Source organism: Cygnus atratus, chromosome 5 (genome assembly GCF_013377495.2).
Source record: "Cygnus atratus isolate AKBS03 ecotype Queensland, Australia chromosome 5, CAtr_DNAZoo_HiC_assembly, whole genome shotgun sequence".
In the NCBI taxonomy this organism is placed as follows: Eukaryota; Metazoa; Chordata; class Aves; order Anseriformes; family Anatidae; genus Cygnus; species Cygnus atratus.
The window spans coordinates 62410562-62436470 of record NC_066366.1 but is presented as its reverse complement, the minus strand read 5'-3'; the positions used below and the strand labels follow the sequence as shown (position 1 = coordinate 62436470).

General features: G+C 41.1%; 1 protein-coding gene across 2 annotated transcripts in view; it reads right to left on the bottom strand.

The window, feature by feature from the left end:
* DDHD1 (DDHD domain containing 1) overlaps nucleotides 1-25909 on the bottom strand; it is a 66378-nt gene that overhangs the window by 4611 nt on the left and 35858 nt on the right. For both annotated transcript variants that reach the window (XM_035551200.2, XM_035551199.2), the window contains 6 exons: nucleotides 21461-21567; nucleotides 21212-21318; nucleotides 9188-9450; nucleotides 6880-6955; nucleotides 2115-2264; nucleotides 552-804 (listed from right to left, as the gene is read on the bottom strand). In XM_035551200.2, the coding sequence (XP_035407093.1) occupies nucleotides 552-804; nucleotides 2115-2264; nucleotides 6880-6955; nucleotides 9188-9450; nucleotides 21212-21318; nucleotides 21461-21567 (956 nt within the window). The remainder of the gene's footprint in view (nucleotides 1-551; nucleotides 805-2114; nucleotides 2265-6879; nucleotides 6956-9187; nucleotides 9451-21211; nucleotides 21319-21460; nucleotides 21568-25909) is intronic.

The window sequence follows — 25909 nt, the reverse complement described above, 5'->3', positions numbered from 1 at the left end:
ACTGCAAGTGTGTGCTCAAATATAAGCTCCAGTGAAAGTGAATTTAATCTCAACTAAATCAGAGCTTATTTTGAATCAGAAAGCCAGAAGGGGACAGACTTCATAACTAAGCAGCCTGAATTTCCCTTGGTAAAATGATGAATTAAATAGAACTGTGATACTTTATAAGGATTGATTTTTCTCCTATTTGTCAATACCAGAACATGTAGTCACAAAACAAGCTTTAAAACATTTTTCCATGAAGTACAGTGGAAACTATTAAACCCCCAGGATGTTACCTCAATAAGCCAGACAACAATAAGGCGGCAATAGCATAAACTCCCTGACCCACATCCTCTCCCTGCAAGACTTGACTCCAGTGTATTATGTAAACTATCTTTACTTCAAAGTAAATGTTAGTTTGGATTAAAACAAGCAACACACCTACACAGAACAAACACTAAAAATAGCCAGGAATAGCTTGCTGACAGTTGCACCTTAAACACCACACCACAGAGCAATGAAGCTATACAAGAAGATGCTATATAAAAAAGAACATAAAAATCAATTACCCAATATACTGGCTTTGCCTATGTTTGTTATAGACTCTCCATAGTGGCGTCGAACCATGACTGGTGAAGTAGTTGGGCTTGGTACAGTTGAAGCACTTTCGCCATCAGTTACTGAGGTAGGTTCTTTTGTTGGGTTGAGAAAACTTGGCTTCATATGCTCATAAGGTAGAGGGTTTGCAGTGTTGTACCAGTGGATCTGGACAGGTGAAATGTTGCTGTAGTGTTTCAGAATTAAAGGTTCTAACCTATAGGCCTGCAAGAACAATTCAGAAAAGAAAATTCTGAGAAAATACTAAAGAAAATTCCCATACAGAGTCTTCTTCAACCTCAAATCCAAAATATCTGTAACAAGTAAAGCTTAGAAAATGACAGAATAATGGCATTATATTCTGGTTCACTTATTTTCACCGCCTGGGAGATACATTAGCTGCCCAGTTGCTTATACACACACATTTGCATATTTTTCTGCAACAGCTTTACTACCCATTTACTGACACAAAAACTGCTATTAACAGATGTTTGTCATTATGCTTAGAAAGACCAAATTTTACACAAGTTAAACTGATCCTGCACAATGAAAAAGAGTGGAAAACCAACTATGTGAACATTTTGTTTGATAAATCTTCATTGATCCCTGTGCAAACCATGAACTGGAAGGGCGTTTGTATGCCTATTAAAAAGTCACTTTCTATCGATTCTTTGTTTTTCTTTGTTTACTTTTCTTGTTTACTTAGCTATAGAAAAGGGTTCTGCATTTATTTATCTTAGAACTAAGCAGAATTACTACTTGCAGAGTGGGCCTGCTGACTGCATCCTGACTAGTCATCCTAGGTGTCCCAAGAAAATTCTGTTTTTGGAGTTGCTAGAGCTGAACAAGATCAGATGAGCAAGAACCAGTGTGTTTGGAGCTGAAAGATATCCAGCTTCAGGTAGAGTTTAAAACCAAAAGTATCCCCAAATTACTATTCTACAGTAAGCGTGAAACTCCCAAATCAGACTTCCATCAAAGAAGTTGCCGAGGCAATACAGATCAGAAGCCCAACATCCTGCCTTTGATAACAGCGAATACTGTCTGCCTATAGAAGAGCTTAAGGACAGGGCAAAGCTACACCAATACTTCCTTCCCAAGTCCTATCCCACCCTCTAACAATCCGTTATTATTCAAGGATCCCTTGGGAAAACAGTCTTTGATTTTCTTCAGTACCTTGTAAACTGCTTGTGTGCGTTTCTTTTAACAGCAGTAGTTTCTTAAGACATATGACGTTTAATAGAAGTCAGTAAGTTAAATAAAAGTTGGAACTAGAGTGAGAAATTTCATGTCTTTGCAAAAAACATTGGGTATTCTCACATCTTACCCCTATTAATATGAAAAAAGAGGCATATATGATATTTAAGGCAATTACTTGTAGAAAATATTCAACAGTTATACAATACTAATTAAGACACAGTCCTGTGCTGTAACATACTTGCGTTGATTCACATGCTTTGAAGACCACATATTATCACACAGCTGATGCTTAAAAACACTCAAGGCAAAAGCTTGCAACTGCAATTACAACTCACCACTGGATCTGTTGGATGAAAAATATTTAGTAAGCGGTTACAAATTGTTCTGGGCAGAATATGATCTTGACTACCGCTGTTTCCTGGACGGATGCCACGCAATGCCAAAAACACTGCTAATGGAGATCCCATACAGAAGAAATTCTCAACCTAAGGAGAGATTTCATCTACATTAATAAGGGAAGTAATGCTTTCTAACATGGCTGGATTTGATTTCTGTTTTACAACCAAGAGACATGTACAGTATTAGTAACTCAAAACAGGGAAGAGCACTATAACATACATAGTGTAACATAACAGGTTAAGTTTCCCATTTCCCTTTGCTGTCAGAAGAGAGTTATTACATGTTGTGGTGCTGCATAGTTCAAAAACTGAAAAACAAGTTGGATAATTGAACTGAAACAAGTCTACCAACACTGGAAGGGGTAAAGTGAGAAGAATTTGGAAGACACTAAGGATATGTGATGAGTTTCACAAGACCGAAGTCTGATTTCTCTTTCCAAAGACTACCACAGCTCCTTGATCTTACCCTCACCAAGTATTCCACGACACATTTTGCTACATACACCATCAAGGAAGTAGAAATGCAAGCTAAACTAAGTATTAAAGACAACACACAGAATTCTCATGGTAGTCACACACACATGTGCAGGCTGGTACAACCTCTTAAAAATATCTGGTGTTCAGTGAACAGAATGGTGCTTGTCAAAAGTGCCACCACATCACGCGTTAGGCACCACTGCCTAGGTACAGCACACCGAGCTACCCTGCAGGCTACTCCCCTGCTGTCCAAAGCTACTGTGACTTGCTCCGAAAGGACTGCCTTTAGCACTGAGAGGCAAGCTGAGTGAATCCGGACTGCAACCACTAACCCATCTGACAAAGGTCACTGAACATGCATCAGTGGTAACGACTTCTGGTCACTACCAACCTGGGCCGGGATTCAACAGTGACCTAGAGGTGAATGGCTTCGTATCCCATTACCAATCCTCAGACATCGTCTCCTAGAAACATCAAATGTAAAACTCTGTAGTCAAAAGTATTTTCAAAAGTCAGATACTTTTTAACCTTTAGAATATTTTCTTATACGAGAGATTAATTTTACCATTATCAGAACTTCACTGTAACTTTCCCAATAGTGCCAGTTTGCAAGGCACTACAACCAAGCAACTATTAATGCACTGCTGCTGAACTGGCAAGAGAAATGACTTAATTCCCGCTAAGTGCATGTGGAGAATACTTGGATTCCCACACGCCTTCACTGTATGTCAGCACATGGAGCGAGGGTGTGGAAATAATGGTCTGTTTCATCTATCAGATTCCAGCCCTGAACAAAACATTCTTCCTCCTCTTACTTGGCACTGGTACTCCACCTCTTCCATCCAAAAGAACACACAAGTCCCAATTCAATAGAAAAAAAATCTAGGTCTTCAGTAAAGCTATTCAATGTCATATGCTGCAAAGCACTGCTAATTGTCATCTATATTATTACTCTAGCCTAGTTCAAAGCAGCTCTCCTTTCAATTAAACTTTACAAAGAGCCTTACATTTTTGCAGTTTGGACAAAAAGCTGTCTCATCTTTAAATACAATAGGAACAGACATTCACTGTGTAATCCTTTAAACTGAGTAACTTCTAACCCTGTCCATCTGATATGCCTGTATACCGCATTTGGAGTACACGATTACGGTCTTTCTGCTTCAGAAAGAAATCAGAAAGTGACTGCCACCTTAATGCTTGCTAGGAGATAGTTTAAAGATGTTTTCATGAATTCACCTTAGGCAAGTACAGACTAGGTGAGAATCTCAAAAGGTAAATATTTGCAATGGTTACAAGGTACATGGCTTTTATTCCATTTTTTCTACTGGTAAACAGAAGATTAACAGCACCCACAGACAGATGACATTTTCTTGGACCACAGTGTTCTTTGCTATGTATTTTCTTACGTGTGCAAGCCTTTCAACGTGATCTTCCAGCTCTCTCATTTCCTCTGGAAAAGTTTACAAAGACAAAAGTACCAAGCGGAGGGTACTTTAAGGGGTGGCAACAGATCAATACCAAAGCAGCACACACTAAAAATCGAAAGTAAGTCTTCCAAAAATAAAGTCCTTTAAATTGCAGCCATTAGACTCCTAGCACTGTTGCAAAGTGGCTGAAGAGAAGACTACAATCTGATGAAACCTGCTGGGAACAGAGGACTAAAATCTTTCTAGAAAGCATCTATTAATTTTGATGTTTCTCCATGAAGCAGGAGTGAGGCACTTCACATATACTTCACTGTAAATGTTTAAGAGCAGAGAAGCAATTTTTAAGAACATGACCTTTCAGGATAGCACTTTTCTGCCGGTTATGATTCATAAGCAGAAGTCATAATTAATTTTTATGTTAAGCAGAAGCTGAGCCAAATACTCAGCCGTTCAACTTAAGACTGATGTTTTTTCAGAATGAAAAGAAAAATAAAATAGCTGAATGAGACAACACAAGTGAGACAGCTCAGCCCTTTTGTGCATAAATGAGTGTGGGGGATAGATGAACATGTTCAGTGGTGAAGTTAAAACAGAAGAGACAGAAGGCAATTACAGTTCATGTTTATGTTCTGCCTTTTAGCCTGGAGGATCCCAAATTTCCTCCCACAGAGAGGAAATACAGACCTCTCCAGCAGTCTCTACCCATTCCTTTGCGCGGGAACATTCTGCAGCCTTAACAAAGAGAACAGACTTCATCAGTATTACATGGGGAATTTGACTGGACAGTTGCGTGTTGAATTACTCTGGCACATTTTTATATTCAGTTTAAAGTCTTCCTCCTCTCCGATAAGGTTGCACATCAGCATCCTACTAAACACTCATAATTCTTGTACAGGTGGTAAAACACTAGTATCTTACATAAATTTGTGATTGTTTTTGTCAACATTGACATCACTGTCAGATGATGCTATATAAAAACCACTGGGTGAAGTACTACCTGGAGCTTCTTCTGGAAGAGCTTCTGTAACCTTCTGTAACCTTCTGTAACCACAGAAGCTTCTGTAAGCTTCTGTGAATTAGAAGTGCTAAGGAATCATGAATCACTTTGGGCCAGCACACTAACAAGTCCAGATTTAAATTAATTTCCATCTCAGTAAGGAGCAACTGAGGTACATCCTGCTCTCCCCTTCCATATGGTGACTGAAAATCACCTTACAACACTGTTATTTTCATGAACCACAGAGTCATAAAGAGGTAGGTATTGCACCATTCCCCACGCTTTTATTTTCTGGCTAATCCTTTTCATTACAACCATATGTACCCATTTGGTTGTGCAATACAGCCTAAGGAGATCAGGGACCAAAGAATCCAGTTGCCTGCATTGCACGGACCAAAGTAATTTGTGGATCAAGCATTTGCCCTGAATAGTAGTAACTCATGACCATCTAGAGCTTAGGTCTGGCACGAAAGAACCAAGGTGCTTACTAGTCAGTACCTCCAAAGCAGTTCCTTCTCTTTCAACAAGCTAGTCATCACCCTCAGTTAGCTGGACTGGCTTGCTCATGAGCAATCAATCATTGTTCAATGTCATCCTGTAGAAATCCTCCCTTGGCAGAGGCCCCTTGCCACAGATTCATAGAAAGCCTCCTTCTTCTCCTGGAGGTCTCCTCACCTCCCCTTGAGGTCTGTCTCCAGCACAGTACTCAAGCAATGGGAGTCACCAGTGCAAAGCACTGCTTTACACTAGGAGCACTAGCATAAAGAAGTCAAACGTCTTTCTTTTAGTAAGGGTAAGAAAAAAAGACGCATAGCGTTGGAAAAATACCTAGCAGCAATTTGGATTGATACAGTCTTCTCTTCTTCCACCTTTCTTTTCCCCTCCCTTCCTACTCCCTCTAAAAAGCATCTGTTCAAAGAAATCTTCAGTTTAAGCAGAGCTGAGTGAAGAGTCTTCTTTGCACAGAGCTATAGGAGTATCAGTCTGACTCCAGCTTCTTTGACGGTAGAGATAATAGAACAACATGTGTTTTTAAGCCGTGATAAAAATGAGAAGGCTATGACAAATTGAATTATGGTTAGTTTCCTCTTTTTCATGGCTCAGGATTGACCTTGGCTTCTGGAAGTGCTTCTGAACTCAGAAGGAAAGAAAAATGGCAAGTTAAGAACAATGATCTATTTTCTTCTCATCTATCATGTCACATTTTTATAATTTAATATTTTAGGATATAGTAGAGCAAATACGAAGTGTTGCGTATCCCACGAAGAAGCTAGAAAATGTCTTTTCCCGGTGACATGAAATCCTAGCGATTTACAGAGCCGATTAGGAAGCAATCTGTTTCATGAGACTAAAAGTAACTTGTCCTAACTGTCAGACCAGAGTAATTTGGAAGGAAAATCCACTGCTGGAGGAAATTCAGTCAGATTTACTCAGAGGTGTGACATGTTAGAAGTAGTCCCCAAAGAAAATGGGTTAGTTGACAAAATAAAAGTGAAAATTTTTAAGATACGTGATTTTTGTAATTTGCCAAATGACTTTTACCTTCCCACATGGTTGTGCGTGTATGTAATGTAACAATCTATACGTTGGCTTATGTATTTACATATAAACATATATATTTGTAATAAAATGTAATATATGAATGTAGTAACATGTTTACACACATCCATACAAATTCAAACTCTTCTACCAACATTATGTCTATGGACATGGAAAAAAAAAGGTAGAATAACTCAAGTGCACTTTTACTACAAGCAAAACATTTAGTAAAAACATTTAGTAAAAACCTAGACATACATACCTTAAATTTTAAGACAGGTGTTTTCGATATGGTAGATGCCTTTAAGCCTTGTAACCTCTCCTCTATTTCTTTCAACCTAGAAAATAAGAAAATCTTTCTGAGATACAAAAAATAAAATAAAAAATAGCATTAACTTCTCTGATCCAAACAGGCATTCCTGGAGGGTCCAACAGTTTTGTCTGTTAGGAAGAGAGTGACCGTGCTGTTTGTTTTTTCCTTTGAGGCAGTCCAGTCGATTAAGATCAATGCTTGTGAAATCCTGTTTCTCTGACAACAGGAGGAATCAATCAAGACATGACAGTTTCCTTGTTCATCACCCCCAAGAACTTGGCTATCTGCCTTCCTCAGGAGCAGGTGTCTCATGTCCTGCTTCCTTGGTGGTTTTGCACCCAAATCAGCTGGTTTTTGTTTGTTTGCTTTGTTTAACCAGAGCAACAGGAAACCCCATGGCCCAAGCATTATGGAGTTCTATATTGTGGTGGAGTATCTGGAGGACAGCATCCCACATTTTCAACTATCATGAAAAAAGGTCATTTACTTGTTCTTCTAGTCAGCATAAATTCAAAAATAATAACAATAAAAAAGAGCAGCTACAATATAAAAGGCCTCCTATATAGGTAGAGCATTATGCCCTCTTCAGAGCAGGAAAAAAACCAATCTCTTCAAGTTCTCCTAAAGCATTTTACAAACAAAAATGTTAAGCTTAACCTCTGTCATCCTGATTAGGAAGAAACAAGTCTGGAGCTAAAGCTTTCTGAAAAGTGGTACTCTCAAAAAAGTTAGCATGCTTTAATGAATACTAATTCATTAAAAAAAAGAAAAACTTGTTAAAAAAAACTAATTCATTAAAAAAAAAGAAGGCATGTGGAATTCTTAACTATTGTGAACTGCTGTCGAAGGGTTTCAATAAACAAACTCGTATGCTCTGTGTACGTTATTCTACAACGTAGAATATTTATACATGCTGTCACACACCCTACTCAGGCATAAGTACTTCCAGAAATCCATTACATATTTGACAACCTTACAACACTAGATATCCAGAAGTCAGAAAATATAGAACTGGCATCCTGTAGCAGTTAAGACTGCACGACACTAATGTGGTTCATGGACAGGAGAGCCACTCTTATCTATTACAGAAGTGCCTGTGTGAAATGGTACTTGAATTACCACGGATGAAACCTGAAACACTTCAGTGAACGCCTAAGGAGCTGTAAGTGTGAAAATGGTAATTTTTCACTACTCACATGCCAGTAATATGCCTGAAAGCTTGTTTTACCACTAGGCAAGATTATTTGGTCTCTTACTTCCCTTCTCTCAGAAAGGTTGCACTTTATCCAGCCTTGCAGCTGTTAAGAGATGTTCTGTACCAACCTCTAATTACACGCATACTGATTTCAAGTACTGCAAGAGATCTGATACTATATTAATGCTTCCCAAGTGCCACCAGTACTAAGATAGGTTTCAATAAGGCACCAAAAAGAACCGTGACCATGATTTATCCCCGCCTTCCCACTGAAAGACTGAAGCTCAAGCTCCTATTATTAGATTCTCTATTTACAAGGGCCTCATAGCACCTTGAAATCCAGGTTAGAACAGGGAAGGGACCTTAACACTGTGGAGACATCATGATGATCTACAACGTCCCCTAATACGGAGAATCCATACCAACACTTGTAAGGCACCAAAACCAAGATCCAATCTGCCACAATGGGCAGTGCTGCTTTGCATGCAGAACTGCATTAACCTTTCCAAATGGTAGCATGCAGAAACTGGTAAATGATCCGCAGCAGAGCAGTAATCCCATAAGCCCAATCACAGTAATCACAACATCTGTAATCCAGCTGGTGGAGCTCAATTTCCAAGCTGAGCTTTCCTTGGAGAAAACTTCTCATTTTTCTCTAGAAACACAGGAATTTCACTACTCAGGTTGTGAGTATTTCAGCTCACTGTCCACCTGCGAGCTACTTTGCTGTGTTTCTCAAGTCTCTTGAGGGCTAACGGCCTGACTGTCTCCTTTCCCTCCCAGCTAAGAGCAGCTCCCAGTGCATGCAGGCAGTAAGCAGCAGCTACTTGTTTGGTTTTGGTACAGCCCATAGGATATAGGTTCAGAGCTCTTATTAGCAGTGCCAGCTATCTCTGACTGCTTAGTCCTGAGTTTAGCATTTACCACTGCCATTCAGCATCATCACAGGAACAGCAGCCACAGAAGATAACAGCCATGGTAGGTTCTGGAAACACCCAAAGGACATCATTTAGAGATGTGTTTTTTTTTTTTTCCTTTCATAATCAGAAGTGGATGCATTACCGTTGTTTGGTTATGTAAAGTTCTTCAAGTAAACGTTGCTCCTCGTAACTCATCCAACTCTCTTCGAGCTCCTCCTCCTCCTTCTGCAGCAACTGCTCGTAAAGCCTGACGGGGTTCCAGCCAGTCATGATGTCATAGGTGATGACACAGCCCAGTGAGTGGGACACGATCGAGACTTTCCCTCCTTTCTCCTCAAACTCTGGATTCCGAGAGCAGAAAAGCGTGTAGAGCCGGTTCAGCTCCTGCTGCAGCCCCTTGACAAGCTGTTTTAAGACAGTAGGGGAAGAAAGTTTAACAACATCATCATATCACTCCTGTTCATGTATGTTGAATGCTACATAGACCAGCTTCTTGAGCATGCAGATAGAATAAGCATGATGGTCTGTTTGCGTAGGTTCAGGAGGTGAACAAAGCCTTAGGGTTGCTTCAACTCTGTTGCTGTTCTAGAAACAGCCCTCAAAATGCCCACCTGTAGAACAGAACAAATGAACCTGAGGGGCACCACCAAGCCATGTGCCAACCCTAAAACTGCTGCACTGCACAGCCCGAGGCATGATCACAGAATCCTTTAGGTTGGAAAAGACCTCTAAGATCACCAAGTCCAACTGTTAACCTAGCACCACATCACGTCCCTAGGCACCACATCTACACGTCTTTTGCATACCTGCAGGGATGGTGACTCAACCACTTCCCTGGGCAGCCTGATCCAATGCCTCACAACCCACTCTGTGATATTGAAATAAACCCTCAAATGAGTAACAGCTGTGCTTGAATTACTCCGCAACATCCTCATGAGATAAGCAATAGGTCTCTCTTTTCACTAGCAGTCCATTAGCAAAGCAGTGACTGCTAACACACCTGTATTTCCCTCACTGCCTGTTTCTCCCCCCGTTTCTCCCTCTCGGCAGTATGTTTCTCCTCTGTCAGAGGTTCAGCTCCTTTTCTCACTTAGGAGGCTGGAAGGAGCCTGGGCCATACGATCTGGAACCAGCTTGCATTTCTGCGACAAGCCCTGCACGTAACCCTAGACCCATGCTCCCTTCTCTATTCATCAAAACGAAGTAACAGCATTCCTACCTTGCTGCGTGGGACTGGGAAGATAAATCCACTAAAACTGATATGCTCAGACACTAAAGCGACAGCCTAAATGGGTTCTGGGAAAATATCCCAAACTGCTTTTGGATCTTTGTAAAGCATACTTGATCTCATTCAGTCTTTCATTATTCTGCCCACTGCCTATCTACAAGTAGGCTTTCTATCTTACTTCTACTCCTACCATACTACCCCCAATGTATTTTTTCCAAAGGAATCAGAAAGAAATGATGCTGATAAAGAACAAAAAGCCTCATCCCAGGCAAAAGGAAGATAGGGGAGGAGAAAGAGCACAAATGAGACAGGCAGAGCCAGAATTTGAACATTTGATATAAACAATGCTAAGAAACCGAGTAGGTATTTACTGGTTATAGGCTTTTGGGAGATTGTGAAGGAAAAATAGGAATGTAACATAGTTCTCAGACATCATAAACTAATCTTACGATACTACCAAAATAAATACATATTGGCCCGAAGTTAATTGAATATCCCAGAGGTTTATCTGCTTCAAATCCTATACTAGTGTACATATGCATAAAAATGTTAAGATTCACAGAAATAATTTTTAAAGAAAAATGTAAAAAGCCACAAGATTTAGAAATTTGACAAACAAAAAAAAAAAAGGCAGCTTTACTTGTGCTATTCAACATGGTAACTGAGAAATGCTTCCCGGCTGTGGCACAGAGGAGGACAAACAAGAAATTGCAAATCATTTCCTTGTTAGCAACAGGAAATTAGAGCTATAGAACATGTAATTTGAGCATGATTTTTCAAGTGTCTGAATCATTACTGAATATAAATATGAATGGCACTAGGACTGTCAGTGTCTGGTGCACTCTTTACTGAGACAGAAACCACACAAGCCCTATCCCTCAAAGCGTTGTGAAATGATTAACAAAGCCTTGCGACAGCTCAGAGAGGAAAATATCAACATTCCCATTTTCAAGTCTTTTCACTGTGATGCGTTTGGCACTATGCAGACTTTGGGTGCTACTTTCACACATGAACAAACAGGCAGAGGTTTTTAGCAAGAGCTGAAAATAGAAATCAGGACTAGCTTTGGCTGGCTGGCATTTTCTCCATTTAAAAAAAAGGTTTTGATTACAATCCAGAACAAAATAACAAATCTGTTGAAATCAAAGCGGTTCAGGATTGTTGCCAGGAGCTCAGAGATAAGAGGGAATGCTGCTCTCCAGTGTCTGTGTGGCCGGCTGTTGTGATCCTCCGAGGGAGCCGACACACTTTGTCCTGCCATCGGGGACCTCAGCAGGGAGCCCAGGACCCCCAGCCACACAGCAGGTGCTCTGCCTGGAGCATGGGCTCCTTGTTTCAGAGCAGGCAGCATAGAAATGCCAAGCAGACTGGTGCTGGACTCATTGTGGCTTCCAGGCACTCTGTCAGTATAGGGGGAGACGACTAATGCCATCTCATTTTAAAAATCCTACACCATCTAAACCTGAAAGTCCTAAGCAATACATGCCAACATGCAACTTTTTTTTTTTTAATGGGAAGTTAAAAATAACAACTCAACTACTTCCCTGTGTTGCTTGTTGCATAAAAGCTGTTGCTCCCAGTGCACTGCCCAGCTTACTCAATTGTCCTGTACCCTACTCTCCTCTACCGTAGTCTTATTTCAGAGGAAAAGCAGATACCTTCCAGGAAGGATCTTCTGTCGGCCTGCCCACAGCCCATAGGCACAGAGAGCACAAGTAACCTGCTGGCATCACAGCATTTCTTTATAAAGGTTTTGTTCTCTTGCCATTTTGAGGCGTAATACAGCAAATTCCTGGAAAGTCCTGGTCGGACACAATATCTAACCTTGCTTTTGACCGTCCTGCTCCTTAAAAACATGCCGTTACTGAGGAGATAGGCAAAAACATGGACAGCAACGAAACTGTTCAAGGATTTCCAAATAGCAGTATATTTAAGTTTGCAAGCCAGAGTACAAGCATTAAATTCAAACTAGATCATTGGCCAGATATTGTTTCTAAACTCCAAATCACCGGTTACCTAACTTTGTTGTATAATAGATCTGCTGTAGTAAAGCCTCCAGGTTTTGAAGCACTATGTATGAATGGTTTATTTTTCTGCTATGACAAAAACAACTCTGATCAGACAACTGATCCTTTTGATACACAGTAAGAAAAAAAAAACGACAGAAGGAAAAGAAAAAGCAAATTCATTTTAAGTCCCAGCTACAAAATTATTTAGTTAAGCAGTCTATAAAGTTAAGATATTATTTAATCCTGAGCTGCTTTCTTAGTCTTAAAAAGCACACAATACCCTGACCTGTAAAACAAAAGCTTGTTTTGAAAAGGGTTTTAGCCTGGCAAGTATAACATGAAGTGCTTTCAGATCTGTTTTGTAGTTACAGCCTGAATGTATCCTAACCCACCATTAAAAATTATTTCTATAAATATCAATTGTCCTTATCAAAATCAACACTTCATTGTAATTAAACACGAACACAGCCACCTATTAAATTTTCTCTCCTAAACTGCATCATTGTAAAGCTGACTTTTTCCCCCCCATGTACAGCTGGTCATGTTTTTTTCCTCCCTTTAAATGGTTTATGGGAATCTGTTTAATGAAAAAAAGAAAAAAATAAAGAAAAAAAAAAAAACAGGTCCCCTTTCACCCAGCCCCCCCTGCAAAGCACAACACCTGAGTGGCTGCTGCATGGTCTATACCTCACTGTCAGGTTGTAAGCGGAGGGTGCATAGTCCAGAGCCTGGTCTCCTGCTGGCAGAACTTCTCCTGCTCACACTTGAGCTATAACCGATGGCCTCCCAACAAGGAAGCCCTTTGCCCTCTGCTTTCCCCTGTGCTTCTGCCAACCCTAAGCCTCACTGCCTGCTGCTCCATGCATCCATTACGTGCTTAGGAAACACCTGCTCTTTCTGCCTGAAAACAGGAAAGTAGGAATCATCCAGGAAAAAAAAAAAGTGAATAGTGGAATGCAGCATGAACCGACCCCTCTCTGTTTCCATCTCCCCTCTTGCCTCCTCCCTCCCCGTTTCCACCTTATTTTGGTGATCAGTGAGACTGAGCATTGACAAAGAGCCATTTCTGCAGCCCCTGCAGTACTGCTGTTCTTTGCCAGCCCCCCCAGAAGGGCTTTTAGTAAGGTTTTCCCCACAAAAAGGCTAGAGTTTCCTTGAGTTTTTGCCCAACCTGTATCACCATCTCCTAAAGGCTTCTTGCACAGACTAAACAAGCTCAAATATCTCACACAAAAGGATAAATGTGGCAGCAGCCAAGTGAGTCAATTTTTTTCCATGCAGCTGCTCCCACAAACCTTGCTGGCTGCTTTGACTGCTAATCCGCTGGCTGCTAAGCTCTGCGTTACCCTCAGCTCTTCCAGGAGGGACCAGTGAAATGCAGCAGGCTTACGTGTCTGCTATGAGCAAATCAAACCATTGTAACAACGGGAACACTTCTTATTTCTTCATGAACAGCCACATCAAATCCCTTCATCCCAGCTGAACCTTCCACCACATCAGTTTAGCATCAGCCTGAGGACACTGCATTATTTGAAAGAAAGGTACAGAAAATCTTCCAACGTTCCTATTTTCCTTTCCAGAAAAGTCCTTTCTCTTTGTTCTGATTTCTGGGGAAAGAAAACCTGAGCACATTTTGCAGACTGATCGTTTCAGTGCAGACTGGTGCAGGATTAAAATGCTATGAACCTTGCAGATGCATCACTGCAAATGCTCACGTATAACCAGAGAAAATAAAACAGAAATAAAGAAGGACTTTACAACACCTGAAGCCTTTAATAGAGTCAAATTTCAAAGGCAGATTTTATAGGCAGTCATAATCAGGCAAATTAAGCAACCCAAAATCCTCAGACTTGGTAGAGCGCCCTTATGTGTCATTACATTTTCAGACCTGCAAAAATAAAGACGCTTGAGACACAGCCTGTGACACAGCTTGACACAGCAGTATCCAAGTCATGGATGCATTTCCTAGATGTTTTATTCTGCTCCCAAAAGGCAAGAGAGAGACCTGATTTCCAGTGGTTGAAGATTTCAGTAACACAGGGTGAATGGAGAAAAACACCACAGGACAACTGAGCAGATGCCGCATGCTGCTACTGCTCTGCAAGGCTCTTTTGGGAAACTATTTTATTTTTGCTTCGTGAAAAGTAGATCGATTATTAGCTGCCTGGAGCTCCCTTTATCAGCTGAACTTGTGCCAGCACATCTTCCGTGTAGGAAACTTAAGCTGACAGGATCAAGTTGCTCAGAAGTCATCAGCTTATATGCTGACAAACTGAGGTTAAGTGCTCTTCACCCTTCGCAAACTTAATTAAAAGCCAAGCAAAGAATGGCCTCTCTGCATACGTGTTGAGAGCCAGAGTGACAGTCATGCAATTTGAGGGGAAGACAAAGCTGAGACTGACAATCAAGGCAGGGAATGGGTCACTGGGCCTGCTCTCATCTGGCCATAAATCCCCTCTGCTTTTCTGCTTTCCAATTACATGCCTGTCTGGCATATCACTTCCAACACATAAACCAAACCAAACCCAAACAACCCATCCCAACCGTTCAGGAGTCCTGGTGGCAAGGGCATGTGCTTGTAAACACAAGATGGGAGCCTCGGCCAGACGAGACACACCGCTGCCATCCCGGCAGAGGAAGGAGCTGTGGCAAGACTGACCGTATGGGCAGAAGGATCACGTCTCTAATCGCCTCTTGGACACTTGGGTACGCCTGGATTGCTGAAGCATGAAGGGCAGTAAGTAAATGTGTAGGCAGTGAGATATGCAGAGCTGCTGTCTGTCTCAGCTGAAGCCCCTCTGTGAAGGGCATTAAGAGTGTCCTGTGCTGAGCTGGAAAAAAACAAGCCTCTAAATCCCCATCACCAGCATCCAAAACAGCCGTTCATTCCTCTTCTGATGGAAAAAAGTCTTGCAAGACCCAAGCGTAGATAAGCATGCCGATTTCTTGCAAAGCAGAAGGAAGTTGGCTATGTGTGTGGCAGACAAAGGCCTGGACCACCCCGAGGAGGCAGTAGGAAGAACTTCACCTCCCCTGCATGTCCTAGTGGGCAGATTGCTGGGGTAAAAGTGGGCTTTTCAGTGCATTCCAAAAGTACCAGGGTAGAAAATGACACTTTCACTCAATATTCAGGAAATTATTATTTTTTTTTCCACGAGAATAAGGACTACAAACCCTCTGCTGGCACCCTGAGCACAGAAGTGACGCAGAGATTTCACTGTTCTTACTCAAATCCTCAATGGCCTGCTCGTGGCTGAAAATTGAATATAGCACTCTAATCTCAACCTCTTTCATCTGCCAAAGACAACAAAAAAATTGCCCTTCTCTTGGGCTCTCCTGATTGTCCTCTACTGGCACTACTCTCAGCTCTGAGCACCCCCTTGTGAAACTTTCGGAGTGCCTTTCTGTCCTATCCACGGGACCCTCACCACTGGACATCTTCTCACATGAACAGCTTGAAGCCCAAGGGAAAAAAAACACAACAAACAATAACAGATAACTACATATTAAAAGGGAGTGCAGGAAACCTGACCTCTGCACCACTCCAGCTTGAACAGCATGAATGTTTCTGTAGGCTTCGTGGGAAAGGAATCTGAAGCAGATCTGAGAACTGTGAGCTCTGTGAGCAGTTCCCTCCAGACGTCAAGAGACCTTCAAGAAGAAAGTGCAAATTTGTACAAAATTCAGCAAACAGGCAATAAGAAAGCGTGTGGGCCAACTGAAGGTGGAAGAAGGTCTTTAAAAGCCAATGAAAATCTGAAGCTCAAGGATAGATTGTAAAGGAGCACGAAAACAAAAGCAAGGAGCATTTGCTTCACATGAACAAAAACATGCCAGCACATACCGCAGAGGTGGGGAGGCTGCTGACCCTCCAGAACACAGGAGTTGTCATGCTGCCTGGCGGCATCACGGATGGATGCCAGAAGAGTGTCACAACAACAGATGAGAGGCCAGAATGAGACTTAACTGTGTGAAAAGACAGGAACGGCTTCGTGTCTTAGCGACGTTACAGATAAAGGATCCACTGATCTGCCCAGACCCCAGTCTCTTTCTCACTACCCCTCTTTTTGTTGAAAAGCTGAGCCCAACCCATTTCTAGCCAAGTCACCGTAGTCAAAGCTAAGTTTAGGTTCTGGCAGATCCAGTAACCTACCACTTTATGAAGCTGACAATCAAATGAATTAAGCAACCTGTGAAAGTGCTGGCAAGCAGCTCCCTATTAGGTTCAAGGGAATAAGCAAAACCAGTGTTGAAATAGTCCCAGTTAAAAATCTCCTGCCTCACATCCCTCTCCTTTTGAAACATGTTAAAAAAATGCTTTTTACTGCTGAAAGGAGTGAAGCAGAGAAGAACATTCCAATTACAAAACCTCTTATCAAAGAGGGATGAAATCTCTAGTAAAAATTAATACTAGTTCCATCTTTGAAGAGTACAGTCATTAATCCCCTTTCTTTCGTATGTGTGTAAGAGCAAAGTGACAAGCCACTTCAAGGTGGACAGTGCAGCCTGCCCAGGGGAGCAACGCTATGTTGACTGCATGTCACTGCATCCCCTGGTCTCCTAAAGCCTGTAACACTCCTCCACGTCCCTGACCCTTCATTTCCTCTCGCCAGCTGGTGAGAAACATTCAATGCCCATTGCATTCTTTCCCCTGCACGTCGGCTGTGGCGGAAGTAATCCATAAACATCTACTGATCTTCTGAGGCTATTGCAATATTTGAACTAACATTTTAAAGGTCTTTCAGTGACGGATGCAGATAATATTAAGCCTGTATTGCAGGAACTTTCTGCCAAGACATATCAATAATTCACAGCATTACAATTAGCCTGGAAGTAAGCACAGTGGAGATCAGTAAAATAAGCACTTAACAATATAATGAAGGTGACAACACTAAATTTGCTATGCATCAATTAGGCTTTTTAAACTCTGTCAGAACCATTTATTATTAAAGAAACACAGAACCACAGCAGCACGGATGTGACACAGTCACCCACTGGACACACTAACAGCCCATATTACGTTACCATAAATAGCACCAGCAAGATCAGAATCAGTGTGAAATGACTGCTCATTTAGAAATAGGCATGCGGGCATCAAAATATCAACTTAGTTTCTTTTGTTATCATGTCTGTAATGTTTAAACAGGGACTCTGCTTTCCTCATCACGGAGCACCACACAGACGAGGAGCTGCGTAGCACAGTTCACTTGCAGCCTCACGCAAATGCCACAATCAACTGGGAGGGCTACAAACAGCCCCCACACTGAACTCTGAGACCAGGCAGTCTGAGATGTTCACTGAATTATTGATACGTGTCTAGTATCACATTACATGTCAAAAATCCAAAAGGTGCTTCTGACATTTTCCTACCATGCTGCAGAAGAAACAATACCTGCAATCAGAGAGGGGGTTATCCACCAGGTTCCCGTAATGCCTCACTGAACAATCCAGCTGCATCCGAAGCAGCTGTCTGCTGTCTCATATGAAAGCTGATATGACAAGGTTTTTCCTTATTTTTTCTTTCCTTCAGTGGTTACCCACTCACATATCCCTCAGCAAGAGGTTTAAAGAGCAGTCAAAAGCTTTAAAGCAATGGCCACATTACTTCCAGATGTGGGGAGAAATCCTTTGAATTAGAAATAAAATTAGTATCAAAGTATAGTTAAGCGTTGTCAGGTGGATAACAGCTTTTGTTCTTCTCTAGGGTGAACTCACTGCATTGTTCAATTCATTTCATGGGGCACAGCAAAGTTTAATTAGCTCCTTTTGAGACACTTCTAAGATGTTTGGATGGAAAGCTTTAGGAGCACCAACAGCATCCAAAGACTCAGGTTGGTGTTATAAAGTGGTGTGCAGGAATACTAATTCTGAGCAACATGGGACTATGTGAATACTTGAAGACAAAGCTTACTTCCGAGCTGGAATGAATACTCTGAACAGAGTGACCACTGAACATGGTGGGGAGATGGACACCACAATGCTGGTTTTCCACAGGAATGCTCAGCTTGATAATACTGTCCTTAATCTGTGCAAAGTCAGGTCACAGGAAATAAAATGGGATAAGAAGGAGTAACTAAAAAAATACAAGTCTCATTTCTGTAGCTAAAGGCAAAATAAAAGGTGAAAAGACGTACAAGTATTTAATGACTACGGGTTTCCACAACTCCTAGCTAAGTGAGCAGGGATGTGATCAAGAGGTCACATCCTTGACAACTCAGTGGCAGCACATGAACTCTGTAGCTGAGCAAAGAAGAAAAACTGCATCCAAATATTTTGACTACAACAAAGATTCACTTCAGAAACCTGTTCTTCAAGGTTTTAACATTACACCTGTAAATAGTGCTTTTTGGACAAATGCTCGCAATTCAAAGTGTACAAATTCGCTTTGAGAAAGCTGTAAGATTTATCAATGCAGACCAAATAAGGAAGGGTAATGATCAACCAGGACGTATTGTTGGGGTGAAATGTTTCAAGAAAATTCATAGAATCACAGGATGGTTTGGGTTACCCTGGCCCAGCTGCAGGACCTTGCACTTGGCCTTGTTGAACCTCACGAGGTTCTCACAGGCGCACCCCTCAGGCCTGCCAAGCTCCCTCTGGATGAAATCCCTTCCCTCCAGCACCACGCAGCTTGGTGTCGTCAACAAACGTGCTGAGGGTGCATTTGATCCTACGGTCCCTGTCATTAATAAAGATATTAAACAGTACCGGTCCCCATACAGACCCCTGAAGAATGCCGCTTGTCCTTGGTCTCCACTTAGACATCGAGCCGTTGACTGTAACTCTTTTGAGTGTGACCATCCAGCCAATTCCTTATGGGTTATAGGGTTATGTTTCCCCTCTTCCAGTCCACTGGGGAATTCAATGGACTGCCACGACTTCTCAAATATGAAGGATAATGGCTTAACAACTTCATCTGCCAGTTCTTTCAGGACCTGTGGATGCATCTCATCAGATCTCATGGACTTGTGCATCTTCAGGTTCCTTAGAGGGTCTTGAACCTGATCTTTTCCTACCGTGGGTGGTCCTTCATTCTCCAAAAATTCACTTGATTTAGTGAAGAAAACAACTTTTGTAATCAGATCTAAGTATAGCCACAGCAGTTATTTGTCAATTCTCATACCTGAGGGATGGTAATATACCTGCAAAACTACAGCTCTTCTGGGCAATGAATTCAATTTTTCATGCATCGTTGGCCAGCATACTTAACCTTTACTTGCTAATCCATTTCCCATAAGATGCCAGTAGGCATGCCAAGCCTCTAATGCACTTTAAAAATCTATTTTCGAGCTGCCAGAGAAGTTTTCTTCACTTGCCACAGAAGTTCACACTGGTCTCAGTTCCACAACAGACAAGGAAACCTGATACACAGCTGAGAACCCAGGAGCCCTGAACAATGAACTTTGCATTAGCAAGCAACAAGAGAGCACAGCTTTCATTACACTTATTTCTAGTGTTGGAAGCTTAAAAGGCTCATAGCAATTTCAAAACCACTGCTGCTATCAGGAAAGTTATTATTATTAGGAAGTTTAGGTTTTACAATTACGTTGACAGTCTAAAGTACTTAAATGTATTTAATTTTAATGAAAGGTGGCATCAGGTCCTCTGGTAAGCTTTGAAAATACCTTCCACAACCCCTAGTTTAACCACGCAGACTGAGCATGAAAGCTGCAAAAACACTACCACTGCTCTATATATAATGCAGTCAATAAAGAAAAAACTATAATTCCTATAGAATGTAATCCTAAAACCTCCCTACAGGGCTTTTCCAGGACGTGTGGCAAACAAAGGATGCTCATGGGGTGATGCAATGTATATGTTTTACAGGGTACTTTGTCATTTATTCAAGGCTTTTCCATTTGATGAATGGGGCCACACAGACGAAAGCTCACATGCCTATGCAGGCATGGCAAGAATAAACAACAGCTTCCAGTATATGAACAGTCACCTAACAAACAGGTAACTGTCCTGCTTTTCTTGCAAGGTCAAGTGTATACCTCTATCAAAACTGGCTTGGGCATGTTTACAGATGCTGCTGGCCCCATATGACTTCACATGTGACAGAAATTTAATGACATCTACAGATTTTGCAAGAGGTAAGAAGATACTCAACTCTATGGAGTCCCATTGCTCAGAATGTGCAGATGTACGAAAACACTGTAAAAAACCCTCTCATTTCTAAGCTGCTGATTTCTGCTCTAAACATACTACACTGATTGAAGTTTTTGCTGTTTTTCTACTTTTCGCTCTGTTAAAACTCTGTATTTTGATTACTTGAAGTGTAAATGTTATTTTTTTATGTTCATAATTTCTCTAAAATTACATGCCAAACTTAGGAGTCCCTTAACAGCAAGGATATACGAGGATCATCCTGCTGGATGTTTTCCAGATATTTTACACACATACTGATAGGACAAAAGGAGAACCTAGTATCCCTAATTTTACAAAATTAAAGCCTCATGTCTTTCAGAAATGTTGAAGCTGCTGGTTACTCCTCAATGATACTAAAAAAAACACCGTAAAATATTATATGCTTGCACACATGGTAATATTTCTTATTTTCTACTGTAGAATAAGAAAAGACATTTCTATTGCTCATCTGAAATAGATGCCTGTCTGCTCCTGTCTCAAATCCTAGGACGAACTCTGCCAAATCCTGGTTATCTTCTCACAGATAGCTCCCAACAGGAAAACAAACCTGAATTTTGCCTACCCCTTGGATACAAGGCCAGCACTGAATTGGAAACTTTTCCTGTCTCAGAAACAATAAGTGAGGAGTGTCAGGGGTACAGAAGGAAGATCCCAGAGAGCTGCACTTGCTGCCCACGCAATACCAGCAACTACAGGTGATCTATACTTGAAAAGTTTTAGTATTATTTATTTAGTGTCTCAGGAAAACAAACAAACGAACAAACAAGCAAACACTTACTTCATCCCTATAAAGAGGACTTGTGTAGTACATGATATCCATCGCACTGCTGTTCAGCATGTCCCTTAAACCTCGTACTTTATCCGGAGTAATGGAGTCCACAGTGTCTGAAAGAAAAGAGACTTGAGTTACATGCAGGAGAATGATAAAATCCAAACAAGGCACATGCAGAGAACACAGCATGAAACTTCTGGGGGACAATTTTGAAGACTACAGCTACTGGAATAACAAAAGAATCAAGTAATGTACCTCCATCCAGGGTAAGTTTTGACCTCCATTCAACCGGAAGAAATTCAACATGGGTTGCAAGATTGGAAAAATACTTCTCTTCTATTTTTCTTGCAGTATCTCGCATCCTTACAAAAAGAAAGAAAGAACATCTTCCTGTTAAGACTACTATTGGTGCACTTATCAAATAAAGTCAGTGCATCCACTCATTTCTTGCATTGCTACTTCTACTATAATGCATGCTTATTAACGTAGGTAAAACAAAATTGTGAGGTGAAGTAATTCAAGTACTTAAAGTATCATATAATGGAAAATTATGTGTATTACATGCTCAACAGAATTTATGAACTTTAAATGTATTTTACTATGAGCCTAATAAACCGTCCAAATTCAATTGAAAGACATCTGTTAACGCTGGTTGATTCGGGCTAGAATGTGATCTAAAAATTAAGAATTCTATCACTGCCTTGAAATCCTGAATCCACTGAAATCAACCATTTAGTCCGTTATGTAAGGAAGACAATTCAGTGCTTTTAAGCACAACGAAAGCTATTAACAATATTGCCTGAAAAGTCAGAATTTTAATTTCTCATATCAAACTGGAAAGCTTTAAAAGTTCTCAGAGCGAGAAACAGGATCACTCATTAGGATTTCAACTTACAGTAGCAGATGCAGAGACTGTGCTTTTAAATGACTTTTCATTTTTAAAAGATATCTCAACATGCACGTTGGTGGACACATCTCTCTGAAGGGATATAAGAAACTTAAAAATACCTCAAAACAAAATATATCTGAACCTCTCTGCTGTCTGGGGGAGAAGGGGAATACTGGCATATTATACTCCTTTAAAAATGCTACTTTACTACTGAGGCATGAAAGACCCATCAGCAATGGATGAAAAATAGCATGAAATTCTAGAAGAAGACAGTAAAAAATCCATGCACTCTATCAAACACATTTAACAACCAGAGGAAACGTTGTATTTTCCCTTCTTTCCTTTATACTATACTTAGGTCCCAATGACATTAGCATTTCTGAAGATGAGCACAACAAACTAAATCTGACCGAGGGGCAGCAATGCTGAGTTTCCAGCAGCTGGTTCCCAGTTAAAAATCAGAATTTTGTTTTGAGGCAAAACCCAGAGTTCCAACATGTTTTATTCTATTTTCAAAGCAAACCCCCTTCTAATGATTGCTGCAACCAAATGCATGATGACATTAATCTCCCATCAGTACTTCTGCAAATCCAAATGTGCTTCAGGTAAGTTTCACCCCCTGGCTGAGACATGTTCCTTGAATATATGAGTGCTCCTGTTCTGCTGCAATAGAAATGCAACAGTTCAGCCTAAATCACCACCAGCACCTGAGACAGTAATCGCTTCAGCTGCTCTGTTTGATGGGCAAAACTATCTGCTCTGAAACGGTATCAGCACTACACAGGGATCCTGTATGGACAACTCGTGTCAAATTCCTGTCCTGAGTTTAAATCCATCCTTACGTCTTTAAAATAAAGCCAGCAGTACACAGCAGGTAGCTGAGACATGAAGTCGGGAGCTGCTCAAATCTCTTCCACAAGGTTGCCACAGGAGGTGACAATTCAGATGAAAAGGAAGAAGCACTGACAAAAGTCATTCTGAATTTCCCACTATAGCTGTTGCCCTGCACAGATCCAGCTCACTAACAGGATTTATGTCATGCAGGAAAGCTGAAGGTGGATGTGGCCAGAGGAATGGACGCAGAGAGGAATTTCAGCTCCTACCAGCAGCTTGTGAGGGCTGCAGAGGGATGTCACGGTGGCTTTGGGCGAAACACTTTCTACTTTTTAACTTTAGCCTCATCAGCTTCACAGTGTGGGAGAACACGCTTCACCGAGGAAGGGTTGAAAGCCAATGCCTTGCAAAAACATTTTCTACAAAAATAATTCGTATTGTTTTAAATCATTTTTTTTTCTTCTCCTCAGGTAAGGAAAAGCACATTATGCTAAGAAAAGGCAGGTCTGTGACATACCAAATTTTTAATTGAAGTGGGCAGTCAAAAACATTTTCCCATCAAAAAGTAGGTGTTGGTTATGAAAGAAGGGAAAAAAGGGGAGTATCCTTTGACACACTGTGTTTCAAAATAGTTGCTGATGGCGTGACCAAGCAGTCAAGAAATGCAACTAATCAACATCTCTATTATTAAAGCCTAGTTTGATTGCACTCCTAATTTCCTAGCATCTAGTCCAGTGAGATGGCAAAGGTTTACACACAGGATGTCCTTTCTGTATAATGGGGGAAAAAAAAAACAGCAAGAAGACCTGCTTAAATCAGGGCTGATGAACCTCTTTGCTTATGGCTATGCAAGCTTTTTTGAATATTTTTTGCATGTCATATGTAAAGCAAGCAAACAATAAATAAATAATATAAATACACACACACACATACGTAGTGGTGATTATGTACATCAGATGAAATAATGAGTCAAACCTCACCTAGGGGAGTAGATCCTAAAAAGGATAAAGGAACAGTGCTGCTTTGCCCTAAACAGAGCTTTTAGCGCTCCTCACGAGCAATTCCAGCATGCCTTCCAAGCAGTGTTTGTACAGGGAGAGTGACTGGTACTGGCTTAGGAAGGGAATTGTTAACATTTCTGTGCAGGTGTGTGTGGGGACTACACAGGCACAAAGTGACCCAGCCCTGCAAAGCACAGACCAAGCTGCCCCACCACCATGCACACAACGCGCCTCTGAGGACACTTTCTCGAGAGCATAGCTTCAGCTGCACAGATTATCAAGAAGATAAAAAATTCAGTAAATATATATATTAACATTCGTGGAGTCCTTGTGTAACCGAAACAAAAGAAAAACACACCTGTTTGAATAAAATCAGATAATTGCTCATACAGGGAAACTTAGGGACCTAAAATCCACAAGAAAAGTATTTGGCAATGTTGTCAGTTCTTTAGTATTGCTAAATCTGCTAGATTTTCTGTGCAAGAAGAAGGATAGTGGCCAGCTAACAAGAATTCAGAAATAGCAAGTTTAACAGTAGATCAGCAAATGAGCAGCAATCTAAAGCTGCTAGACTTAAAAGCATTAAAAGCACAGAAACTTTATATGAATAAAGCACAGATTTCTACACTGCAGTGATTACTTCGAATGAAAGAACTTCTGCGTAACTTGGTCCTAACAGTTCAGGGAAAAACATGTGAACTATTTACCCATTAGTGGCTGCAATAAACATTATGAAGAAATAGCTATTAGAGCTATTTACAATCCCTGCTTCAAATACGATGGCCTTCTTTTATCCTGCTGGTTATTAATCTGCTGATTTGAAGGTTTTGTTTTTAAACACAGATGGGCGGCTGTTAGGTAATTAACCCCCAAACCTCAGGAGGTTACAGGATGGCACAAGTCACCATCAAGCTGTGTCACGTCCAAAGCAAGGAGGTGGGCAAACTGGAACCCTCTATCAGGAAACAAAATGTTCCCTGGAGCTCTTTGCCATGGAGTTTCTTCCTGTTCCAAAGGGCTCAGGTCTTACTAAAGCTGTTTATGGGAAAACTGATGGAGGATTTTTAACTGAAAGTCTTATTTCTAAAGCTAGACATAAGAGTTTGGAAAAACGATGCAGCTAAGAAATTCTGCCAAAGCTTTTGGGAAAGCTTCAAGTCTCCCCCAAAAACTGGGCCAGTTTTGTGTCCTTTAGCAAAATACAATATGCAATTTTAACTTTTACCCTCCCACATCTTGATGGTTCCCCTTCCATCAGCTGTGGTTGCCCAGACATGGTGCATCCTTTGGCAGAAGGGTTCCAAACTTCGGCTAAAACAGGTTATGGACAAACACTCAAATGCACTTGGGGCATACTAGAAAATCAAAAGGCAACTCTGTGTGCATCTTCCTCCTGTCTCGCAAAACACATTCTAGCAGAAGAGGTGGTCTATTCCAACAGATTTCTGTTAGCTGCCACATCACTGATGTCAGACCAAGCATTCAGCAATTCCATCTCAGTGCTGGTTCAGGTGTGCTCCTCCACTGCGCCACACTGCACTGCGTGTTAGCCTTAAGGAGCTGGTTAATACTACAAAGTCCTGACTGTTTTCAGATTACAAATTATACAGTCACTAAAAAAGTTTAATTTTTTTGCCTACCACTAAAAATTCCTATGCCATCCAGTTCAGCATTACTAGCCAAATACTGTCAGAAAGAGGTGCAATTATTCTCCCCCGCATTATTTTACAGCAGCAATATCACACCCATCTCCTGATCCCAAGAGTCACAGAGGCATTAGAACACATTAGCAGGACAATTCCCAGTGCAGCACATCTCATTTACAGGGAATGGCACTAGACGGCATCTCCCACTGATTTTCATCAACAGCTTTATATTCCAGATTTTGACCAAAACTGTGGTGTAATTGCCAAGCAGTGTGGCTGTGCTCACATACAAAACACCAGAATATACACCTGCTATATATAAGCACATCTGTTT